The 21,779-nt window shown below is 39.9% G+C and overlaps 1 protein-coding gene across 1 annotated transcript; it reads left to right on the top strand.

Annotated features, from left to right (window-relative positions):
- Positions 1 to 6,512: 6,512 nt before the first annotated feature.
- On the top strand, positions 6,513 to 15,599 carry LOC131953439 (uncharacterized). Its single transcript, XM_059316624.1, has 3 exons — positions 6,513 to 6,690; positions 10,200 to 10,395; positions 15,366 to 15,599. Exons 1-3 carry the CDS (start codon positions 6,513 to 6,515, stop codon positions 15,454 to 15,456), a joined length of 465 nt encoding a protein of 154 aa, XP_059172607.1. The 3' UTR covers positions 15,457 to 15,599.
- Positions 15,600 to 21,779: the final 6,180 nt, after the last annotated feature.

The raw sequence follows: 21,779 nt of genomic DNA, 5'->3' as shown, positions 1-21,779 counted from the left end.
TGTGTAGATGTGGTTATCTGTGTGTGTATATGCATGTGTGTAGGTGTGGTTATCCGTGTGTGGCTATGCATATGTGTGTAGATGTGGTTATCTGTGTGTCTCTATGCATGTGTGTAGGTGTGGTTATCCGTGTGTGGCTATGCATGTGTGTAGATGTGGTTATCTGTGTGTGTATATGCATGTGTGTAGGTGTGGTTATCCGTGTGTGGCTATGCATATGTGTGTAGATGTGGTTATCTGTGTGTGTCTATGCATGTGTGTAGATGTGGTTATCTGTGTGTGTATATGCATGTGTGTAGGTGTGGTTATCCGTGTGTGGCTATGCATATGTGTGTAGATGTGGTTATCTGTGTGTCTCTATGCATGTGTGTAGGTGTGGTTATCCGTGTGTGGCTATGCATATGTGTGTAGATGTGGTTATCTGTGTGTCTCTATGCATGTGTGTGTAGGTGTGGTTATCCGTGTGTGGCTATGCATGTGTGTGTGTGTAGATGTGGTTATCTGTGTGTGTCTATGCATGTGTGTAGATGTGGTTATCTGTGTGTGTATATGCATGTGTGTAGATGTGGTTATCTGTGTGTGGCTATGCATATGTGTGTAGATGTGGTTATCTGTGTGTGGCTATGCATGTGTGTGTAGATGTGGTTATCTGTGTGTGTCTATGCATGTGTGTGTAAATGTGGTTATCTGTGTGTGGCTATGCATGTGTGTGTGTGTAGATGTGGTTATTTGTGTGTGGCTATGCATGTGTGTGTGTAGATGTGGTTATGTGTGTGTGGCTATGCATGTGTGTGTGTAGATGTGGTTATGTGTGTGGCTATGCATGTGTGTGTAGATGTGGTTATCTGTGTGTCTCTATGCATGTGTGTGTAGATGTGGTTATCTGTGTGTCTCTATGCATGTGTGTGTAGATGTGGTTATGTGTGTGGCTATGCATGTGAGTTTGTAGTGGAGGACTGTGAGAACGGGCCACGAATCAGCACACACTTGTCGTACATTCTAGACTTGGTCGCGAGCTTCAACAATAACAACCTTCTTTTCTTTTTCTTTTCTTTGTTCTTAACACTATATAGGCCATTGACTCCATTTCAGCCTGCTTTTCTATCTTGGATTTGCTTCCATAATCTTTTCCAACCAAAAATAAAGCATCAGTTGTTTATTTGTGGAGTTGTCTCTCTTAGACGAGTTACTGTCCCCAGTTATCGAGCTGCCCAGGGGTTCGAACTCAGTGTTTCTACCAGACTTTTTTCTCCGGGGGGGGGGGGCACTTGAAATTTTCGGGGGGGCGGTAAACTTTCTTCGGGGGGGGGGGGGGGGGGCGGACACTGTTAAAAGTATATATTTTCTATATAAATTGTATAAATTTCATTTCGTTCGGGGGGGCGGTAAAAATTTTCGGGGGAGCAAAGCCCCCCCCCCCCCCCCGAAGAGATGCCTGGAAGAAACTCTGTTCGAACTCGGGGCTTCTCGGTTCAACAATCATGAGCTTAACCGACCCGACCTCCTAATAACAAAAGGTAGAGTTGTAAGTCGACCGTATAAGCTGCACTAATTGACCTCACTACATTATGAATATAATTACCTCACATTTAAATAGTAGCAAGCGAATCATTTTGAAGGTAAGTGTCTCGCTACCCTAAACTAAATTTCTGTCGTTAACTCTTGTCCAAAAATCCTATCACAAATCCTAAACGTAATCCTAACAAAAAAAAACCACAAAAAAAAACAACAACTCAATACTAAACTGTATTGCCTATACGGAGATTGTATAAGTACATACATGTGAACCAGTCGCAAGGTTTCCTAATACATCAACATAAAATTTTGAATGGGAACCACCCTTAATATTAACTAACAAACAATTTCAATGTAGATTTTTAATGTGAACCACCCTTAATATTAACGAACAAACAACTTCAATGTAGATTTTTAATGTGAACCACCCTTAATATTACCCAATACAGCTACTATAATGTAGACTTTATGATTAGAACCACCCTTTGTGCTTGATTAATTTTGTGCACTCAAATCTCGCTCAGCTAGCCAATTTTCGGCACCTAGACCTAACCCTACAATGGCCTACATGCGCAGAAACTCTGCCGCCCACAAATCAGATTTTTTTTTCTACGGAAACGGAAGTTCATCGAGACTGCTGTAGCAACAATAATATTGATGTTGGGATTTTTATTTTTATTTTTGCAACATAACAAAGTATCCCCCCCCCCTCTCCCCGACTTTCTAGAGAAGAAAAGAAGCAGAAAGCAATATATTTCGTTGATGGTATACACTCCGCCCCGTCCCCCTTTTTATTACATGAGATTTCAAAATTGTGCAATCACTTGAGAGCCAAGGAGTCTTGTAACATAATGCGACGTGGAGGGGTGGGGGGCGGGGGGGGGGGTATGTTAAACAATATTCTTACAGTGACGTAAAACTGAAATTTTGTTTTACCATTGTTAAGCGACTTTATTATAGAATTGGGAGTGGCGGTGGCTATGACAATGAATATATTTTTATAGTGTCGTAAAATTTAGATTTTGTTTTGGCATTGTTAAGCGATCATTATAGAAGGGGGAGAGGGGAGGGGGCTATACAGTGACGTATATTTCAGATTTTGTTTTACTATTGTTAATGGTGGGCGGAGTGGGGGCGGGGGGGGGGGGGGGGTTGTGACAAAGAATTTTCTTACAGTGACGTAAAATTAAGATTTTGTTATACCATTGTTAAGCGACTTCATTATAGAATGGGTTTAAGGGGTGGGGTGGGGGTGGGAGTTGTGACAAACATCTTACATTGGTTAGAGTTAAGTTGTACCATCTTTCCAGTGGTTAGCGATGTTACTCTAGAATGTAGGCCTGTTATTTTATGATGTTGCACAAACGGGGCCACCATGTATAAAACGTTGCATCCTACAATATAACATATAACGATATATCATCCTTCAATATACCATCTTACTGTATACTATCGTACAAGATACCCGCCTATATCAAACTAAGTTATACCATATTGCGATGTACCATCTTCCGATGGAGTAATCTTCTAAAATCAATCACAACTCCACAAAGTATCATACTACTATGTACGATCTTGTAGTATAGGGTTACCAGCTCAAGATGTAATATCCTACAATATACAACCATATTGTGTGCCATACTAATGTGTACAGTCTGATAATGTACCATCCTTCAATGCACCACCCAGACTACCATCTTGTAATATAACAGCTTACGATGTAGTATCCTACAGTACACCATGCTTAGATGTGTACACACTACAATCTATAATATACCACTTTACTATGTACCATCCTGAAATAATCTACCATCTTGTTATATACCAACTTTCGATGTAATAACCTACACTGTACCATCCTACAATATACTACCCTACAATATACCACTCCCTAACATAGCATCGTAAGAAATACAATCTCACAATATACCATCTTCCAACATACCATTTAATGATGTACCATCCTAAGTCGTCGTAACGCCTCACTACTATGTATCGTAGACTAAACACGAAAGAAAGTGACGTTAATCTGAAGCTAATCTCACCAAATCTCGCCCATTTGTTTATTGACCTACATCCGGGCCATCGCATGGAGCTTCCTGGACAGTACCGTAACCAGCCAATTAGTCTTTTCTCGACCCATTTAATCAGTGATCCAATTGGGGTCAGGTAATGTGACGTATGCATTGATGCTCCCAGGCTACTGATCAATGGGATCTCGGCGGTTCTCGTCTTCGTGATCTCGGCACCACAATAAACGCTGTTGTTTACGTATGTTTACGTATGTCAGTGATTCCAGTATTGGGGACATTATAACAACCACTATTGTTTTTTATTTTATTTAAGACAACAAATTTGTTTATTACAGTATACTTTCTAACTGATGAGTATAAATAGCATTTTTAAAAACCTTGAAATTTTATACAATTTTCAATTTTACTTCCGATTTTCCAGGTGCATTAAAATTCTTAATTCTGATTCATAGTGGGTTTTTACTTTCTCGTATATACGAAGTATAGAGAAAGTATTGTAATCGTGCACAAAAATCACTTGAAATTTTAACTATTTTCACCGTATTACACCTCAGTCCTTCATCACATCCGAAGTATAGAGGACTTATTTTAATCGGGCAAAAATTATCAATCCAGATTTATCAAAATTAAAAGGTTTTATGCGTATTCCAGTCTGAAAAACTGGGCTTTGCAATTCTGTCCGTATGTCTGTGTGTCTGTGTGTGTGTGTGTCCGTGTGTAAACACGATAACTTGAGTACCGTTACAGCTAGGTTGATGAAATTTCATATATAAGTATTTTATCAAAATCGTAGATCCGTATCAACTTTTGAGCGATTTCGGATAACCGGAAGTGGTACTTTTTCTACTTTGAATTTTTCAAAAGCCTATAACTTGAGTACTATTTCAGATAGATAAATGAAATTTGATATGTAAGTAAAAGATCTAATTCTCTACCTTCTGTCAAATTTTGAGAATTTTTCGTTGACCGGAAGTAGTAATTTACGCTACTTCCGATTTCTCAAAAAACTAATGTAAATTTTAAAAGTACTAATAATATTGCGCACTATTATGCGCTTTTTTATTCGCGTTCACTTGGTGTGCAATTAATTTGTCTACGAGATTTTATTCTATTTTTAAAACTTTAAGTATTTAAAATGGATTAAAAATCATGTCTATAGCCCGAGTTCCCATCCCCTGTTATTTTATATAAGAATATTCGAGAAAGTTTAGGGGAGATCACTCCCGGTTTATTTTTTAACATGGTCTTAAAGAATAGTTTTTATTGTTTTATGGCCCGTTTTATGCCGGTGCACATATTCGCTATATATAGCATGATTTCAAGAAAGGCGAAGGTTAGTGTAGTGTTTGTAAAAAAGATTTAGGACAATATTTTCTAAAACATTGAAATAAACTACTTTTATGAAATTAAAAAACGCATACATTAATAAGAAAAAATTTCCCACATGCTATGTGCGTTATGCCGTATTAGTCAGAAGTGAAAAAAATACTTAACATTTTATTTATTATTAGATATCAATAAAAAATAACCCTTACAGGTGTGTAAGAATCAACAACAACAACTGGGATCTGTCTACTCTCACAGCCAGTGTTTCTTCCAGACTTTTTTCTCCGGGGGGGGGGGGGGGCACTTGAAATTTTCGGGGGACGGTAGACTTTCTTCGGGGGGCGGGGGGCGGACACTGTTAAAAGTATATATTTTCTATATATTTTCTATATAAATTATATATATTTCATTTCGTTCGGGGGGGGGGGGGGGGGGGGGGGGGCGGTAACAATTTTTTGGAAGAGATGCCTGGAAGAAACTCTGCTCACAGCGATCACTGGTCTAGTTCACTGACATACCGGTGGGCGGTCGGCAGAGGGTTAATTAGTAATGAGGTTTTATTTTTGCTTGATTCGATTCATTGAATGAAATGACTAGACCTCTCACTGTTTGTAATTGTGTGTGCAAGCGGGATCAGGGTAGCGGGAGAGGGGTGGGGGAGGTATGTAAAAATATAGTGCCACATAAAATAAGATCGGGGAGGGAAAGTTAAGTATATGAGATGAGCGAGGCGAGTGTGTGCTTGAGTTGGGGCGGGGGGGGGGTTGTTTAAGTATATATGAGGCAAGTGTGTGAGGGGAGTATATGAGGCAAGTGTGTGAGGGGAGTATATGAGGCAATTGTGTGAGGGGAGTATATGAGGCAAGTGTGTGAGGGGAGTATATGAGATGAGAGAGGCAAGTGTGTGAGGGGAGTATATGAGGCAAGTGTGTGAGGGGAGTATATGAGGCAAGTGTGTGAGGGGATCATATGAGATGAGAGAGGCGAGTGTGTGAGGGGAGTATATGAGATGAGAGAGGCAAGTGTGTGAGGGGAGTATATGAGGCAAGTGTGTGAGGGGAGTATATGAGAATAGTCTGTACTTTTGGGGAATGTAGAGAAGTAATCACATACTTCAGTTGTCAAGGCACGATAATCGCCCCCCCTCCCCCAGGGGGTAGACAGCACCCCCTAGTTACACCACCGCCCTCCATCTGTTACTTACGCTGTGTCAGTGAGAAATGATTTCTATAATTCCAAAACTCCTATACCTTAGACTTTACCATACCATAACCCACATACCCTAAAGTTTACCATACGATACCTCATGAACCCTAAACTTTACCATACTATACCTCCCATACCCTAAACTTTACCATACCATACCCCACATACCCTAAACTTTACTAAACCATACCTCCCATACCCTAAACTTTACCATACCATACCTCACATACCCTAAACTTTACCATACCATACCCTCATTCCCTAAACTTTACTAAACCATACCTCCCATACCCTAAACTTTACCATACCATACCTCACATACCCTAAACTTTACCATACCATATCCAACATACCCTAAACTTTACCCTACCTCACATACCCTAAACTTTACGTTCACCATCACGCCTAAATTGTTCCCCTCTATTCCAGACTATGCCTGATCACGCGACGTGTTTGGTCCAATCAGCTACGTTGATCCTCGTGACCCTCCTGGCGCTGGTGCCCCGACCATGTGATGGCTCCTGTGAGGTCCGCTGTGAACGCTCCATCCCCCTGCTGACCAAGTTACGGAGCCACTGGTCCCGTTCATTCAAGCGCTTCGGTGAACAACGTAAGTCGGGTGTGGGGGTGTGTGGTGGGTATGTGGTGGGTGTGTGGTATGTGGTGGGGAGATGTGTGGGTAAGTGGTGTATATGTGGGGGTATGTGATGGGTATGTGGTGGGTGTGTGGTATGTGGTGGGGAGATGTGTGGGTGCGTGGTGGGTATGTGGGGGTATGTGATGGGTATGTAATAGGTATGTGGTGTGTGTGTGGTGGGTATGTGGTGGGTGTGTGGTATGTGGTGGGGAGATGTGTGGGTGTGTGGTAAGTGGTGGGTGTGTGGTGGGTATGTGGAGGGTGGGTATTAGGTGTGTATGTGATGGGTATGTGGTGGGTATTAGGTGTGTATGTGGTGGGTATGGGGTGGGTATGTGGTGTGTATGTGATGGGTATGGGGTGGGTATGTGGTGTGTATGTGGTGGGTATGGGGTGGGTATGTGGTGTGTATGTGGTGGGTATGGGGTGGGTGGGTATTAGGTGTGTATGTGGTGGGTATGGGGTGGGTATGTGGTGTGTATGTGGTGGGTATGGGGTGGGTATGTGGTGGGTATGTGGTGTGTATGTGGTGTGTATGGGGTGGGTATGGGGTGTGTATGTGGTGGGTATGGGGTGGGTGGGTATTAGGTGTGTATATGGTGGGTATGTGATGGGTATGTGGTGTGTATGTGGTGTGGTGGGTATGTGGTGGGTGTGTGGTATGTGGTGGGGAGATGTGTGGGTGTGTGGTAAGTGGTGGGTGTGTGGTGGGTATCTGGTGGGTATGTGTTGTGTATGTGGTGGGTATGTGGTGTGTATGTGGTGGGTATGGGGTGGGTATGGGGTGTGTATGTGGTGGGTATGGGGTGGGTGGGTATTAGGTGTGTATATGGTGGGTATGTGATGGGTATGTGGTGTGTATGTGGTGTGTGGTGGGTATGTGGTGGGTGTGTGGTATGTGGTGGGGAGATGTGTGGGTGTGTGGTAAGTGGTGGGTGTGTGGTGGGTATGTGGTGGGTATGTGTTGTGTATGTGGTGGGTATGGGGTGGGTGGGTATTAGGTGTGTATGTGGTGGGTATGGGGTGGGTGGGTATTAGGTGGGTATGTGGTGGGTATGTGGTGTGTATGTGGTGTGTATGTGGTGTGTATGTGGTGGGTATGGGGTGGGTGGGTATTAGGTGTGTATGTGGTGGGTATGTGGTGGGTATGGGGTGGGTATGTGGTGTGTATGTGGTGGGCATGTGGTGGGTATGTGGTGGGTATGTGGTGGGTATGTGGTGGGTATGTGGTGGGTATGTTTTATGTGGTGTGTATGTGGTGTGTTTGTGGTGTGTTTTGTGTGTGGTTGGTGTGGTATTATGGGGTTTGTATGTAGTGGGTATCTGGTGGGTATGCGGTGTGTGTGTGGTGGGTATGTGGTGGGTGGGTATTAGGTGTGTATGTGGTGGGTGTGTGGTGGGTAGGTGGTGGGTATGTGGTGTGTATGTGGTGTGTATGTGGTGGGTATGTGGTGGGTATGTGGTGGGTATGTGGTGTGTATGTGGTGGGTATGTGGTGGGTATGTGGTGGGTATGTGGTGTGTGTGTCGTGAGTGTGGTGGGTGTGGTGTGTAGGTGGTGGGTATGTGGTGGGTATATGGAGGTATGGGGAGGGTTAGTGGTGGGTATATGTGTGTGTATGTGGTGAATATGTGGTTTCTATGTGCAAGAGACATATGTGGTAGGCCAAACTGGACGGTAAGATAGCACGTCACGATAGCAGTGTTTACCACACCTTATCCCCAATACTAAGTCGATTGCCCCCCCCCCTCTTGACGAATTAAAAATAGATACAATCTATTTAGAGAATATATACTTAATCTATTTCTTGTTCCTCCTTTGAATAATGATATAAAATAAATAAAAAAAATAAAAATAAGGATATTGAAATATTTCCCAACACTCCCCTACAGTATCCATGGCACCATTCGAGGCACATCTCTCTCACCCACGCGTATCCCCACCCCAAACCTTCTACCCCACCTGAACCCCCCTCCCCTTCTCCTGTCAGAGAAACTACGTACAACATTTGTTTGTGTATTGATTAACACAAATACAATTACTCCCCACCCACTTTCACCCTCCTACCCTCCCCCACCCCCACCCCCACCCCCAATCCTTACCGACGACCAACCAAACCACCATTCATTCAGCTCTATTCCATTTCTCCAGCAACCAAACCTTAAAATTGGTTCTTGCAACATCATTAAAATAGCACTAAATATGTTGATAAATCTTGGACTAGCTGCATTATCCGCGCTCGCATTTCCTCATTTCTTGACGGAATGAAAATATCCCATAATTCTCCAATGTTTGTAGTCTCGTCTAATGGTCATAAATCCGTTATTGAGGAGATGGAATTGTCAAAAGTTATCAATAAAAATAGCATTTTAAGAGAAAACGATAAAAAAAATCCGCATCGTTTTTCATTACTCAATTTAAAAATAAAATAAAACTACGGTGTCCGAATTTTTTCATACCACTTAAAAAACAACTTTCAATATTTTATTTACATTATCAAAGAATGCTGATTACTTTATTCCATTCCAAAGAAAGACACCCCCCCATATAAATTACCACCCACCGATATTCCCGATATGAATGACCCCCCCCCCCCAACACACACACTTTTTCGATTATCCCTCCTTATATATTTGTCCTGGGTGGAGGGCCTAACCTTGTTCTCCCCTCCAATAATTTGAATCTCGATTAAAGTCATAAGAACGGCCCATAGTCCATTCAGCTCTGCTGGGTCCTAACTCACGTAAGGGAAAGTAAAGGCGGCTGGACATTGTGCTGACTACACGATTCCTTCAATAGGGTTGGTAAGTAGGTCACCAACCAGTTCTATGGCTCATGCAGGTTTTATTGAGTCGTAGAACTGGTTGGTGACCTACTTACCTGCCCTACCGAGGTCACAGAAACAAGTGAAATATATTTCACTTGCCCCATGGACTGTCGGATTCGAAAAAAAAAGGAACATTACTTCTTCACCCTCCCTAAATGTTGACTGCGCGCTCGAATCTGTTTCAATACTTTTAGTTTTAAAAAAAAAAGTGAACTTTATAAAAGCACTATTTTTCATTGTCGAAAAAAATATATTATCGACACTTACATTGCGAAACCTGTCAATGCCCCATCTTCAAATTGGAACTTCAAAAAAAAAAAAAAAGAAAAAAACCACACCAAGTTTTTAAAGTTAAAAAAAAAAACTTTGGCCGATTCTAGTCGGAAAAAGATACGCATGTCCAATTGAGAGAAACTAACGCCTTCATTCACGGCGATGTTTTCGATGGTACTGCGCATGTGTGTGTTTACAAACAAACCCTAACCCTAACCCCAACCCTAACCCTAACCCTAGCCCTAACCCTAGCGCAGCTATTAAGGTCATTGCGCACTTTTTCCGAGTAGTCTCTTCGAAAAACGTTTTCCCACATGAAGTGTGAAATTGTCTTGTCAATAATATCTCTGTGTGTCTCCCCCCCCCACCTTCCCCACGACAGGTGTGTCTTTCGAGCAGTTTCTGTTGTCCTTGGTGCAGACCTCAGCGTCGGACGACCAAAAAATGAACAACCTCCGCTTCAACATATTATACAACATCGGACGGTACCAGGACTGTGTCATGGCCTGCGAGCACCAGTTCAGTAAAAGAGATGGACGGTGGAGCGGCCGAAGTCCGTACGGCTATTCTCTTTTTCTGTAAGTTATACGAGGTGTAGGGGATGGTGTGGTCGGGTGGTAGAGCGCATGAGTACCAAAGATAAATGACGTATGAGAGAGTGTGTATGGGAGGTGAGCTTTCGACTGCTAGTTTGAAAGTTCGTGTGAGTTTCATCGGAAGGCGTGGTCCGTAAGTCTTCTCTGAGTACACTCAGCTCTGATGAGTACCTGACTTTCCGAGAGAGAAAATAAAGGCCGGTAAACATAGAACTGATTCCAACGAAGCCGAGGTCACGTATATAGATTAACTCAGCGGCGTAGCTGCCGTAAAGCTAACATAAGCCAGGCATAGGCGCCCAAGGAAAAACAAGGCCAAATGAGACATGGAGGTGTACGGTGGGGAAGCAGCTGGCAGAGGCAGGACTGTCATGTCAGCCTCGTGTGTCTAGGGCACAAAAGGGAAAGATGGTGATGTGTAGGACGAAATATACATATTATCTATCTATCTATATACTACTAAAAGTCAAGTTTGTTTACATGTTTGAATATTTATTTGTTTGTTTGCCTGATTGACTATTGTGATATGTTCGACTCTATCTGGAAAGCTGTAAAATAGTATGCAGGTAGAGAATAATTTTTTAATGCAGACAGACTGTTGATCACAAATTTATTTAAAGACGTTAATTAATTTATTGATTTATTCATAGTTAAATTAACCGTATTTTTTTAAAAATGTTAATACTTTGAATAAACTTTGTGGGGATAGTGACGTCCCTTGATGTGTTTACATTTTTGGTACAATAAAAATGGCGGACCCCATCATAGACTTTGTGGCCCATTCAAAAGTTTAACGCGTTACAAAGCTAATTTTCTGCCGGCTATAACTTAAACAATACGTCCTTTTGCTGTATTTATTACGTTCCAACACTTATATCAATTTTCAACTGTCTTTTTCATTTAGTTTTACGATAAATTTCTCTAGATCTAAAGATCAGCTATCGAAGGAAATTTATGAATCTAGCCTAGATCTAGATCTAGATCTAGCCTAGATGTAGGTCACTAGATTCAATGTAAATTCTACATCTAGAATCTATTTTAGGCCTTAATTATTTTATATAAATCTTTGTTTGGCTTATTTAAGATAAAATTTAATTTGAAAGTTAGTACTACTAGACTTATTTTTAGATCTAGATCTAGAATCTATACGCGTAAATCAAGTTGCATAAGGAGACACATAGTATAGTATAAAAATTCACTTGTGACGTCACGAGTAAATAGCTAAAATGGTAGCGTAGTCAGCTCTCATGCAGGAGGCACGGGTTCTAGACCAATATGTCAATGAAATTTTTTTTTTCAATTTTTTTTTTTAGATGTGAATGATAACGTTGCCTATCTGAACTTGGCAAGATACAGGGCAGGTGAAGTAGAGTTCATCTGTTTCTTTGTCCTAAGCATATGAAAGGATAGTGTGGTCAGATACATGCTCGGCTGGAATTGTTTTTTAAACGATAAAAACATGTTGTCTGAGACTTGGCAGGACACTGGGCAGGTGAAGTAGAGTTGAGTAGGTCACCTGTGACGTCAGTTTATAAAGGGATAGTCCGAAATCGGTGTTTTCGGTGTTTTTAAAAGATAAAAAACATATATTTGAATGTGGGGTCTGTTTTTTGTGACGATAAGTGACACTGCAGTAGCGTACCGAGGAGGGGGGGGGGACGGTAGGGGAGGGGAGGCGGGGGGTGGGGAGGGGAGGCGGGGGGGGGGGGGGGGAAGGGGAGGCGGGGGGTGGGGAGGTGGAGGGGGGAAGGGGGGGGACATATGTTGGGGCGCCAAAATGGTTTGGAAAAATAAATTGATAGGTTGAGGGGGGTTCAAATCGAAAGTTTGAGTGGGGGGGGGGGGGGTGCACATCAAAAGTTTGAGGGGGGGGGGGGGGTTCAAATCGAAAACTTTGTCCCCGGGCGCCGGGAAGGGTCGCTATGCCTCTGAGTGACAGACGTGATGTTTTTTGATGGATGACCCCCGAAACCCACAGTTATCCAAGGGATGACGGGTAGTCTAGTATACTACTAAAAGTCAAGTTTGTTTACATGTTTGAATATTTATTTGTTTGCCTGATCGAAAATTGTGATATGTTCGACTCTATCTGGAAAGCTGTAAAATGGTATGCAGGTAGAGAATAATTTTTTAATGCAGACAGACTGTTGATCACAAATTTATTTAAAGACGTTAATTAATTTATTGATTTATTCCTACGCAGAATAACCCATTTTTTTTTAAATGTTAAAACCTTGACTAAACTTTGTGGGAATAGTGACGTCACAGGTTTTTGTTTACTCTTTAGTACAATAAAATGGCGGCGTCTATTGAAGAAAATTGTGTTCCCATTCAAAAGTTTAACGCGTTCTAAATCTAATTTTCTGTCGGTCATAACTTTAACAATACGTCCGTTTGCTGTATTTATTACGTTCCAACACTTATATCAATTTTCAACTGTCTTTTTCATTTAGTTTTACGATAAATTTCTCTAGATCTAAAGATCAGCTATCGAAGGAAATTTATGAATCTAGCCTAGATCTAGATCTAGCCTAGATGTAGGTCACTAGATTCAATGTAAATTCTACATCTAGAATCTATTTCAGGCCTTAATTATTTTATATAAATCTTTGTTTGGCTTATTTAAGATAAAATTTAATTTGAAAGTTAGTACTACTAGACTTATTTTTAGATCTAGATCTAGAATCTATACGCGTAAATCAAGTTGCATAAGGAGACACATAGTATAGTATAAAATTCACTTGTGACGTCACGAGTAAATAGCTAAAATGGTAGCGTAGTCAGCTCTCATGCAGGAGGCACGGGTTCTAGACCAATATGTCAATGAAATTTTTTTTTTCAATTTTTTTTTTTAGATGTGAATGATAACGTTGCCTATCTGAACTTGGCAAGATACAGGGCAGGTGAAGTAGAGTTCATCTGTTTCTTTGTCCTAAGCATATGAAAGGATAGTGTGGTCAGATACATGCTCGGCTGGAATTGTTTTTTAAACGATAAAAACATGTTGTCTGAGACTTGGCAGGACACTGGGCAGGTGAAGTAGAGTTGAGTAGGTCACCTGTGACGTCAGTTTATGAAGGGATAGTCCGAAATCGGTGTTTTCGGTGTTTTTAAAAGATAAAAAACATATATTTGAATGTGGGGTCTGTTTTTTGTGACGATAAGTGACACTGCAGTAGCGTACCGAGGAGGGGGGGGGACGGTAGGGGAGGGGAGGCGGGGGGTGGGGAGGGGAGGCGGGGGGTGGGGAGGGGAGGCGGGGGGGGAAAGGGGGGGTGGGGAGGTGGAGGGGGGAAGGGGGGGGGACATATGTTGGGACACCAAAATGGTTTGGAAAAATAAATTGATAGGTTGAGGGGGGTTCAAATCGAAAGTTTGAGTGGGGGGGGGGGGGTGCACATCAAAAGTTTGAGGGGGGGGGGGGGGGTTCAAATCGAAAACTTTGTCCCCGGGCGCCGGGAAGGGTCGCTATGCCTCTGAGTGACAGACGTGATGTTTTTTGATGGATGACCCCCGAAACCCACAGTTATCCAACGGATGACGGGTATTCTAGTTTATTATTTAAAATCCCTCCCTCATAAGTAGTAGTCGATTTCTTCGCTGCCTTTGTTTAACCCGTTTGTAGCCCAACGGTTGAAGAAGTGCCCACACAAAATGTTTGCATTGGTACCGGAAAATTCTAGCTACGCCACTGGATGAACTCTACTTCATCCTTCCCTTGGAAAGAATATCCTACATATAATAAATTATATTTTGTAAAAATTGTATGTAGGCAATTTTTTTTTACTGCTGGTAACTATGTTATGGTCAAGGTAAAATTGAGTTTAATTTCTGGTTAGTTAACTGAGGAAAGGCGTAGGTTCAGGATTAGGGTTATAAAGAGGGCTATGGTAAGTGTTAGTCCTGGAATAAAGGCCGGATGTATTAGCGATAACTGCAATAAAATAGTTTCGAAAACGTCCTCCTCACGATATTTTGAGAAAACCTCCCAATCTATGTTGTCTCCTAATTCAGAGTTTAAAATTATTACAAGTTTAAAATATTATTATATAAATTCGTGGCCTAGCGGTATGGCACACGACTTCTAACCTGTAAGTCTCGAGTTCGTATCCGGGTTCAACACTGTAAAACGATGATGATGAATATATATATATATATATATTAATAAGGATTTTTTTCTTGCTTTAAACCTGTAACTATGAAATTTGTGACATTGATTTCGCTTATACACTCACGAGAAAATACATTTTGTAAAATTGTATCTTTTGTATAATATTTTTAAAAGGAAATTACTACATTTATATGAAAGCTAAAACAGTGTGTACCTCAGGAAGAAAATACAAGACCGTATTTATTAGATTTAAATACCAGATATTGTCGATATTGAAATAATTTATTTATATTGCTTAAAGTTAATCCTTTTGAAAAATGTTGATGATTTTAAAATATTGTGAATGATTTAACAATATTTTCTATGATTTAAAAAGTTTTCTGTGTTTGTAAGATAAACTCTATGATTTAAAAATATTTTCTATGATTTAAAATATTCTATTTTTTAAAATAATTTTCTATGATTTAAGAATATTTTCTATGATTTAAGAATATTTTCTATGATTTAAAGCTATTTCTATGATTTAAATATATTGTCCATGATTTAAAAAAAAATTCTATGGTTTAAAAATATTTTCTATGATTTAAAAATATTTAGAATATTTTCAATGATTTAAAAATATTAAAAATAGTTTCTATGATTTAAAATATTTTATTATGGTTGAAACATATTCAAAATATTTCCAATGATTTAACATATTTAAAATCATTGGAAATATTTTAAATCATTGAAAATATTTTAAATCATTGAAAAAAAAATTCAATGATTTCTATAGGCTAATTTAAAACTATTTTCAGTTATTTTTAATACTTTCAATAATTTAAAACCCTTTTGTTTGCAGGCCAAAAGTTTCCGCATCCACCAGTCGGTCCCTGTTCTTTCACCCGCCATTGTACACCCAGAACGGCAGAGACCTAAGTCAGGTGACCTGAGATCAGCCAATAAAAATATTGTTCCGTCCCTTCCACAGGATACGGCGGCCATCATGAATTGTAAAATCGGCTGCTGTGAGCTGGCGTTATAAAAAAATTGGATGGGATCCGGCGCAGGGTTAAATAAATATTCATTTCCTTTTTCCTTTACTTTGTCTTCATTTCTTATTTAAAAGGTGTACAATAGCTGAAAGAATGAACGAATGAGAGTCACAGAGAAATCAGAAGGTTGCTAACAATGTATTTCATCAATGAAAGTTAACAAATTAAAAAAAGGTACCCTTTTGAACCTGACGACTAAAGGGGCTGGTGAAGTAGATATCACCTGTTTCAGTGACCTTGGGATCAGTGGCGTAGCAAGGTCGGGTGTCACCCGGTGCGGCACTTAATGGTGCCCCCCCCCCCAGAGGCATAGAGACCCTTCCCAGGGACAAACTTTCAAATTTTCGATTTGCACCCCCCCCCCCTCAAACTTTCGATTTGCACCCCCCCTCGAGTTTTTCTCTATATATTTTGCTATTTTTTGCCTTGGTGTCACCCCCCTAAAATGGTGTCACCCGGTGCGGTCCGCACCCCCGTCCCCCCCCCCCATCGCTACGCCCCTGCTTGGGATATGTGTGTGGTCAGTGCTATGCTCAGACGCCTTTACTTTCTCTGACGTAAGTCAGCGACGTTTATTCGAACTCGAGACTTAGGAGTTAGCAGTCGTACGCTCTACCACCCGATCACACCGTGAAATTCAGCACGTTCAAATGTTATTAATGTATAAATTCAACAAGTTCAAATGCTACTTTAGAAATTCAACAAGTTTAAATGCTTCTACTGTATGCCAACAGATGATTCACATTAGGCTACAATTAAAAGTCAAATAAAATGAAGTTTATGTTTATGCAATGACAAGATGACAGGTCTCTAAGAAAAATACAGCTACGACTATAACTCATATAACGAAGCTAATCCCACCATAAGCCTATATCGTTATTTTTTTGCCTTGAGAGACGATGGAAGCACCCACGTACCGCAGGGCATGCACCAGTCTGGTAGGATACTATGTGGGCACAGTGTTTCTGCCAGACATTTTTCTCCGAGGGGGCACTTGATATTTTCGGGGGGGGGGGGGGGGGCAGTCTACATTTTCCAGGGGGGGGGGGCGGACACTAGTAAAAGTATATGTTTACTATTTAAATTCCTTCTCGTTCGAGGAGGGGGGGGGGGAGATGCCTGGAAGAAAATCTGTCTGGACATTGGATGAAGAGATAGTTTGCCTTTGTGTTGTGACCCCTCTAGTCCTTTGTTTGTATAGTTCAAAAGAGTGCCAAATCATACTTTGGTACAAACTTCTGTCGCAGTATAATATATATATATATATATATATATATATATATATATATATATATATATATATATATATATATATATATATATATATATATATAAAGAAAAAGAAAACGCCACTAAAGGTTCATAACCGACGCAATATTGGCTTCCATTGACACACATGCAAGTGAACTATTAATGGATTGTAAAAAAAAAACCATTCGCATGAAAATTGATTGAATGATGATGTTGAAATGTCATTCATTTTTGTAATAATGGCGATGTAGGAATCAGATCTAATTTAACTTTCCCCTTTTAACAACAACGAGTGGATTTAAAGTGCTTTCCTTGGAAATCCACGAGAATTAAGCTCATTTTAAGCGTTGTTATAAGACTCAACTCACTTTTTACTTTCTCGTATATACGAAGTATAGAGAAAGTATTGTAATCGTGCAAAAAAAAAAAAAAATAATGAGGTTTTTGCAAATCTCGACGTTTTACACCTCCCTGAGTCGGAAAAACATAGTTTTGCAATCGTGTCCGTATGTCTGTGTGTGTGTGTGTGTGTATGTCTGTAAACACGATAACTTGAGTACTTGATGAAATTTCATATACAAGTATATATCTAAATCGTAGATCCGTATCAACTTTTGAGCGATTTCCGAAAACCGGAAGTGGAACTTTTTCTACTTTCAAATTTTTCAAAAGCATATAACTTGAGTACTATTTCAGATAGATAAATGAAATTTCACATGTAAGTAAAAGATCTAATTCTCTGCCTTCTTTAAATTTTTGAGTAATTTTCACTATTTCCGATTTCTCAAAAAAATTATTAAGTACTTATAATATTCCGCACTGTTATGCACATTTTATTTGGCGTTCACTTGGTGTGCAGTTCTTTTTTCTACGAGATTCTATTCTATTTTTAAAAGTTTAAGTAATTAAAAATGGATTAAAAATCATGTCTATATCCCGAGTTGCCATCCCCTGTTGTTTTATGTAAGAACTAGGCATGCTGCCCAGCTTCGCTTAGGCTTTCGAAAACATTGAGAATTTGAATGCTTAATTAATTCGCCCGAGGGTCGGTCTACGACCTCAAGAGTTATGAAGAGGTTCCTCCGTGGACATTTTTTTTTTTTCGATTTATAGCTCATATAAGGTACCGGTCAGTCGAGGTCAGTTTTGACCCCCTCATCGTAGACTTTTCGGCCAACCGGCCCCCGTGCTCTGTCGCCCCAAGGCAAGATCCTGCCAAATTTGAAGCGCCTACGGCGCCGGGAAGTGCCTTATCGGACACCCGACAATCTAGATCTAGATCTAGAATCCTAAATGAATTTTTTTTTTAAGTTTAGTCCGAGCAAAATAAAAAAAAAATGCATTAACCAAGTTGACTTGGTGAATCTCGAACCCGCACCACCTGCGTGGTTTATAGTACACTAACATCTCCGCTATTTAGGGACCTTATAAAATACAGAGAATGAAAGACGTATTTTAAAATCTTAACTTACGCGAATATGCCTATTCTTTCAAATTAATTTTTTTATCCCAAATTAGCCAGTTCCAAACAAAGATTTTGTATAAATAAATGTTATGAGTTTAGGCCGGAAAAATTGTATTGTATACATTTCATAGTGTACGTAGATCTAAATCAAATTTGAATGAAATAGTTCATTTCTTTTTTATTCTAAACACGGCAGATGACGTCATTAGTAAGCAATAGTGTCGTCACAGTTTTATGCGTTCTTTTACACATCTATTAATGCTTTTCCGGTTGCATAAATAATACTGTTTCTCTACATTCGAATACGCCTTGATTTTATATTTTTCTTCTTGAAATAAAATTGTGGTTATACATTTAAAACATCTAACATATTATTTTCAACAAAAGTCCGTATAAAGTTCTCCATATATTGCTGCCGTTTCTGACGTGATGTCCGGCGAAAATTTTTTGCGGACAGAGAGAGAGAGAGAGAGAGAGAGATGTGCGAACTTGGCCCATTATAGTATTAGATATTCGAGAAAGTTTAGGGGAGATCACTCCCGGTTTATTTCTAATGCAACCATATAAGAAGAGTCCCTGCTGCGTGGATATATTTTACCTTTAGTACCCTAACATAGATACAACCAAATTTATAAAAAAGGGTTATTAATTAAAAGGTTGGGGTTTTTTTTTTCGCTTTTTCCCCCGAAGCCTCAACCCCTTCCCCTTAATACTTAAGAGGTTGAAACAGAGGCGTAGCGACCCTTCCCGGCGCCCGGGGACAAACTTTTCGATTTGCACCCCCCCCCCTCAAACTTTCGATTTGCACCACCCCCCTCAAACTTTCGATTTGCACCCCCCTCAACCTTTCAATTTATTTTTCCAACCCATTTTGGCGTCCCCTAAGGTCGGCGCCCGCGGACATATGTCCCCCCCCCCCTCGCTACGCTACTGGGTTGAAATGTAGGTAGGACAAAATGTGCTACATGTTGACTATATGGCGAGCTGACAAACTGGAGCACAGTCTGTTTTGGTAAAATTTAAGTCATTAAATAGATTAGTACATGGGTCACGTGAACAGTCATGTGAGCGTAGTGAATAAGTCACGTGATTAGAAAAAAACTATTGGCACTTAAGTTAACATGATATTCAGGCACTTGAGTTTGCTAAATGGATGTCATTCAGGCACTATATCTTGAATAATGGACATGACATCCATACGTTATATCTTATATGATAAACATGACGTTTAGGCGAGTTCATCCATGAACATGACATGCAGATACTTACGTTCGCTGAATGGACATGACATTCAGACGCTATATCTTGAAGAATGGACATGGCATCTAAACGAGTTTATAAATGGAGATGACATGTAGATATTTAAGTTCGCTGAATGGATATGACATTTAAACGAGTTCATAAATGGACATGACATCTAAACGAGTTTATAAATGGACATGACATGTGGATATTTAAGTTCGCTAAATGGACATGACATTTAAACGAGTTCATAAATGGACATGACATGTGGATATTTAAGTTCGCTAAATGGACATGACATTTAAACGAGTTCATAAATGGACATGACATGTGGATATTTAAGTTCGCTAAATGGACATGACATTTAAACGAGTTCATAAATGGACATGACATGTGGATATTTAAGTTCGCTAAATGGACATGACATTTAAACGAGTTCATAAATGGACATGACATGTGGATATTTAAGTTCGCTGAATGGACATGACATTTAGTTACAATGTTTCAGTGAATGGACATTGAATTGAATGCGCATGACCGCCAGACAAGATCGGTGAATGAAACATCCGATACCACGTGACACAGCCGTCATTGAGTGAAGCTTAATCTGCGCTCTTCTATCGATTCGCTCCACTTATTCTCTGACCTTAACGTTTCATAAATTTTACCATCAGTTACTCTATTCTTATCATTCATTCAAAAAATCTCATCTTTTTCGAATTGTTTTTGTTTTGCTAATTGCATTACTCTTATGTTATGATAGGCTGAAGGAGAAATCAAGTAGATTTATTATAGTGAGGTGGTGGGGGAAGGTGGGGTTGAGTGTGTGGATGTTAAACTTTAAGGTTGAAAGAGGGTGTGTAAGTTTAAGGAGTAAATGTGTGGTTGTGTGTGTCAGGAGGAAATGTGTGGTTTTGTGTGTGAGGAGAAAATGTGTTGTTGTGTATGAGTAAATGTGTGGATGTGTGAGGAAGAAATGTGTGGTAGTGTGAGGAGAAAATGTGTTTGTGTTGTTGTGTATGAGTAAATGTGTGGATGTGTGAGGAGGAAATGTGTGGTAGTGTGAGGGGGAAATGTGGTTGTGTGTGAGGAGGAAATGTGGTTGTGTGTGAGGAGGAAATGTGTGGTAGTGTGCGGGGGAAATGTGGGTGTGTGTGAGGAGGAAATGTGTGGTAGTGTGAGGGGGAAATGTGGTTGTGTGTGAGGAGGAAATGTGTGGTAGTGTGAGGGGGAAATGTGGTTGTGTGTGAGGGGGAAATGTGGTTGTGTGTGAGGAGGAAATGTGTGGTAGTGTGAGGGGGAAATGTGGTTGTGTGTGAGGAGGAAATGTGGTTGTGTGTGAGGAGGAAATGTGGTTGTGTGTGAGGAGGAAATGTGTGGTAGTGTGAGGGGGAAATGTGGTTGTGTGTGAGGAGGAAATGTGGTTGTGTGTGAGGAGGAAATGTGTGGTAGTGTGAGGGGGAAATGTGGTTGTGTGAGAGTGAGGGGTGTGGTTGTGTGAGGAGGAAATGTGTGGGTGTGTGAGTATAAGAATGAAAATTTGTGGATGTGTGTGAGTAAATGTGGTTGTGTGAGTGTGAGGAGGAAATGTGTGGTTGTGTATGAGTAAATGTGTGGTTGTGTGAGGCTGTAAAAGGTGGTGTTTCTATCACTTAATTTTCACAATGAACATCGAACTGTTAGTGATAAAACCACACCACATAACAAACACAACACACTACTAACACAACACACCACCAACACAACACTTCAAACTAATCAAAGATTATTTATTAGACAAGGATAACATGAAATAAAACATCAAGTATGATGGTACACTTCATTACATCATCAAATATTTTGGTATAGTTCAACATAAATTTTTTTTGGTTCACTAGAAACTTGAAGTATAAATTGACTGCATAGGTGTATGACTGACTAGAACATGTATGTACCCTGAAGGTAAACAAAAACCCATCATAGAAATTTAATTTGGCCTTTTTTTTAAGGGGAGAAAACTCTTTGACTATGTTAGCAACTGTTGATGTTTGAATGTTTTTTGTTTTTTTTTTGGTGGCACAAAATTATCAAGATTAAAAAAAACATTTAGAGTAATTAATAGAATTAAGTATAATTAAGAAGAGAATAATATTCACCAGTTTTCATCATAGAAATTAGATGTAAATTAGAAAATCTGTATTATTAAATAAAAAGTAAAAATGTTATTTAACTAAAATGACATTAACTAAATATATAAAGAAAAACAATAACCATGAAAAAAAAA

This window comes from Physella acuta, unplaced genomic scaffold (assembly GCF_028476545.2).
Source record: "Physella acuta isolate Inbredline_101_S28 unplaced genomic scaffold, ASM2847654v3 ptg000922l, whole genome shotgun sequence".
Classification (NCBI taxonomy): domain Eukaryota; kingdom Metazoa; phylum Mollusca; class Gastropoda; family Physidae; genus Physella; species Physella acuta.
The sequence above is the reverse complement of the archived record's forward strand: the minus strand, read 5'-3'. Positions and strand labels throughout refer to the sequence as shown.

Coding starts and splice junctions, on each gene's coding strand:
- LOC131953439 (XM_059316624.1), top strand. CDS start 6,513: ATGCCTGATCACGCGACGTGTTTGGTCCAATCAGCTACGTTGATCCTC. Junction 6,691..10,199: donor CAAGCGCTTCGGTGAACAAC/GTAAGTCGGGTG, acceptor TCCCCACGACAG/GTGTGTCTTTCGAGCAGTTT. Junction 10,396..15,365: donor TACGGCTATTCTCTTTTTCT/GTAAGTTATACG, acceptor TTTTGTTTGCAG/GCCAAAAGTTTCCGCATCCA.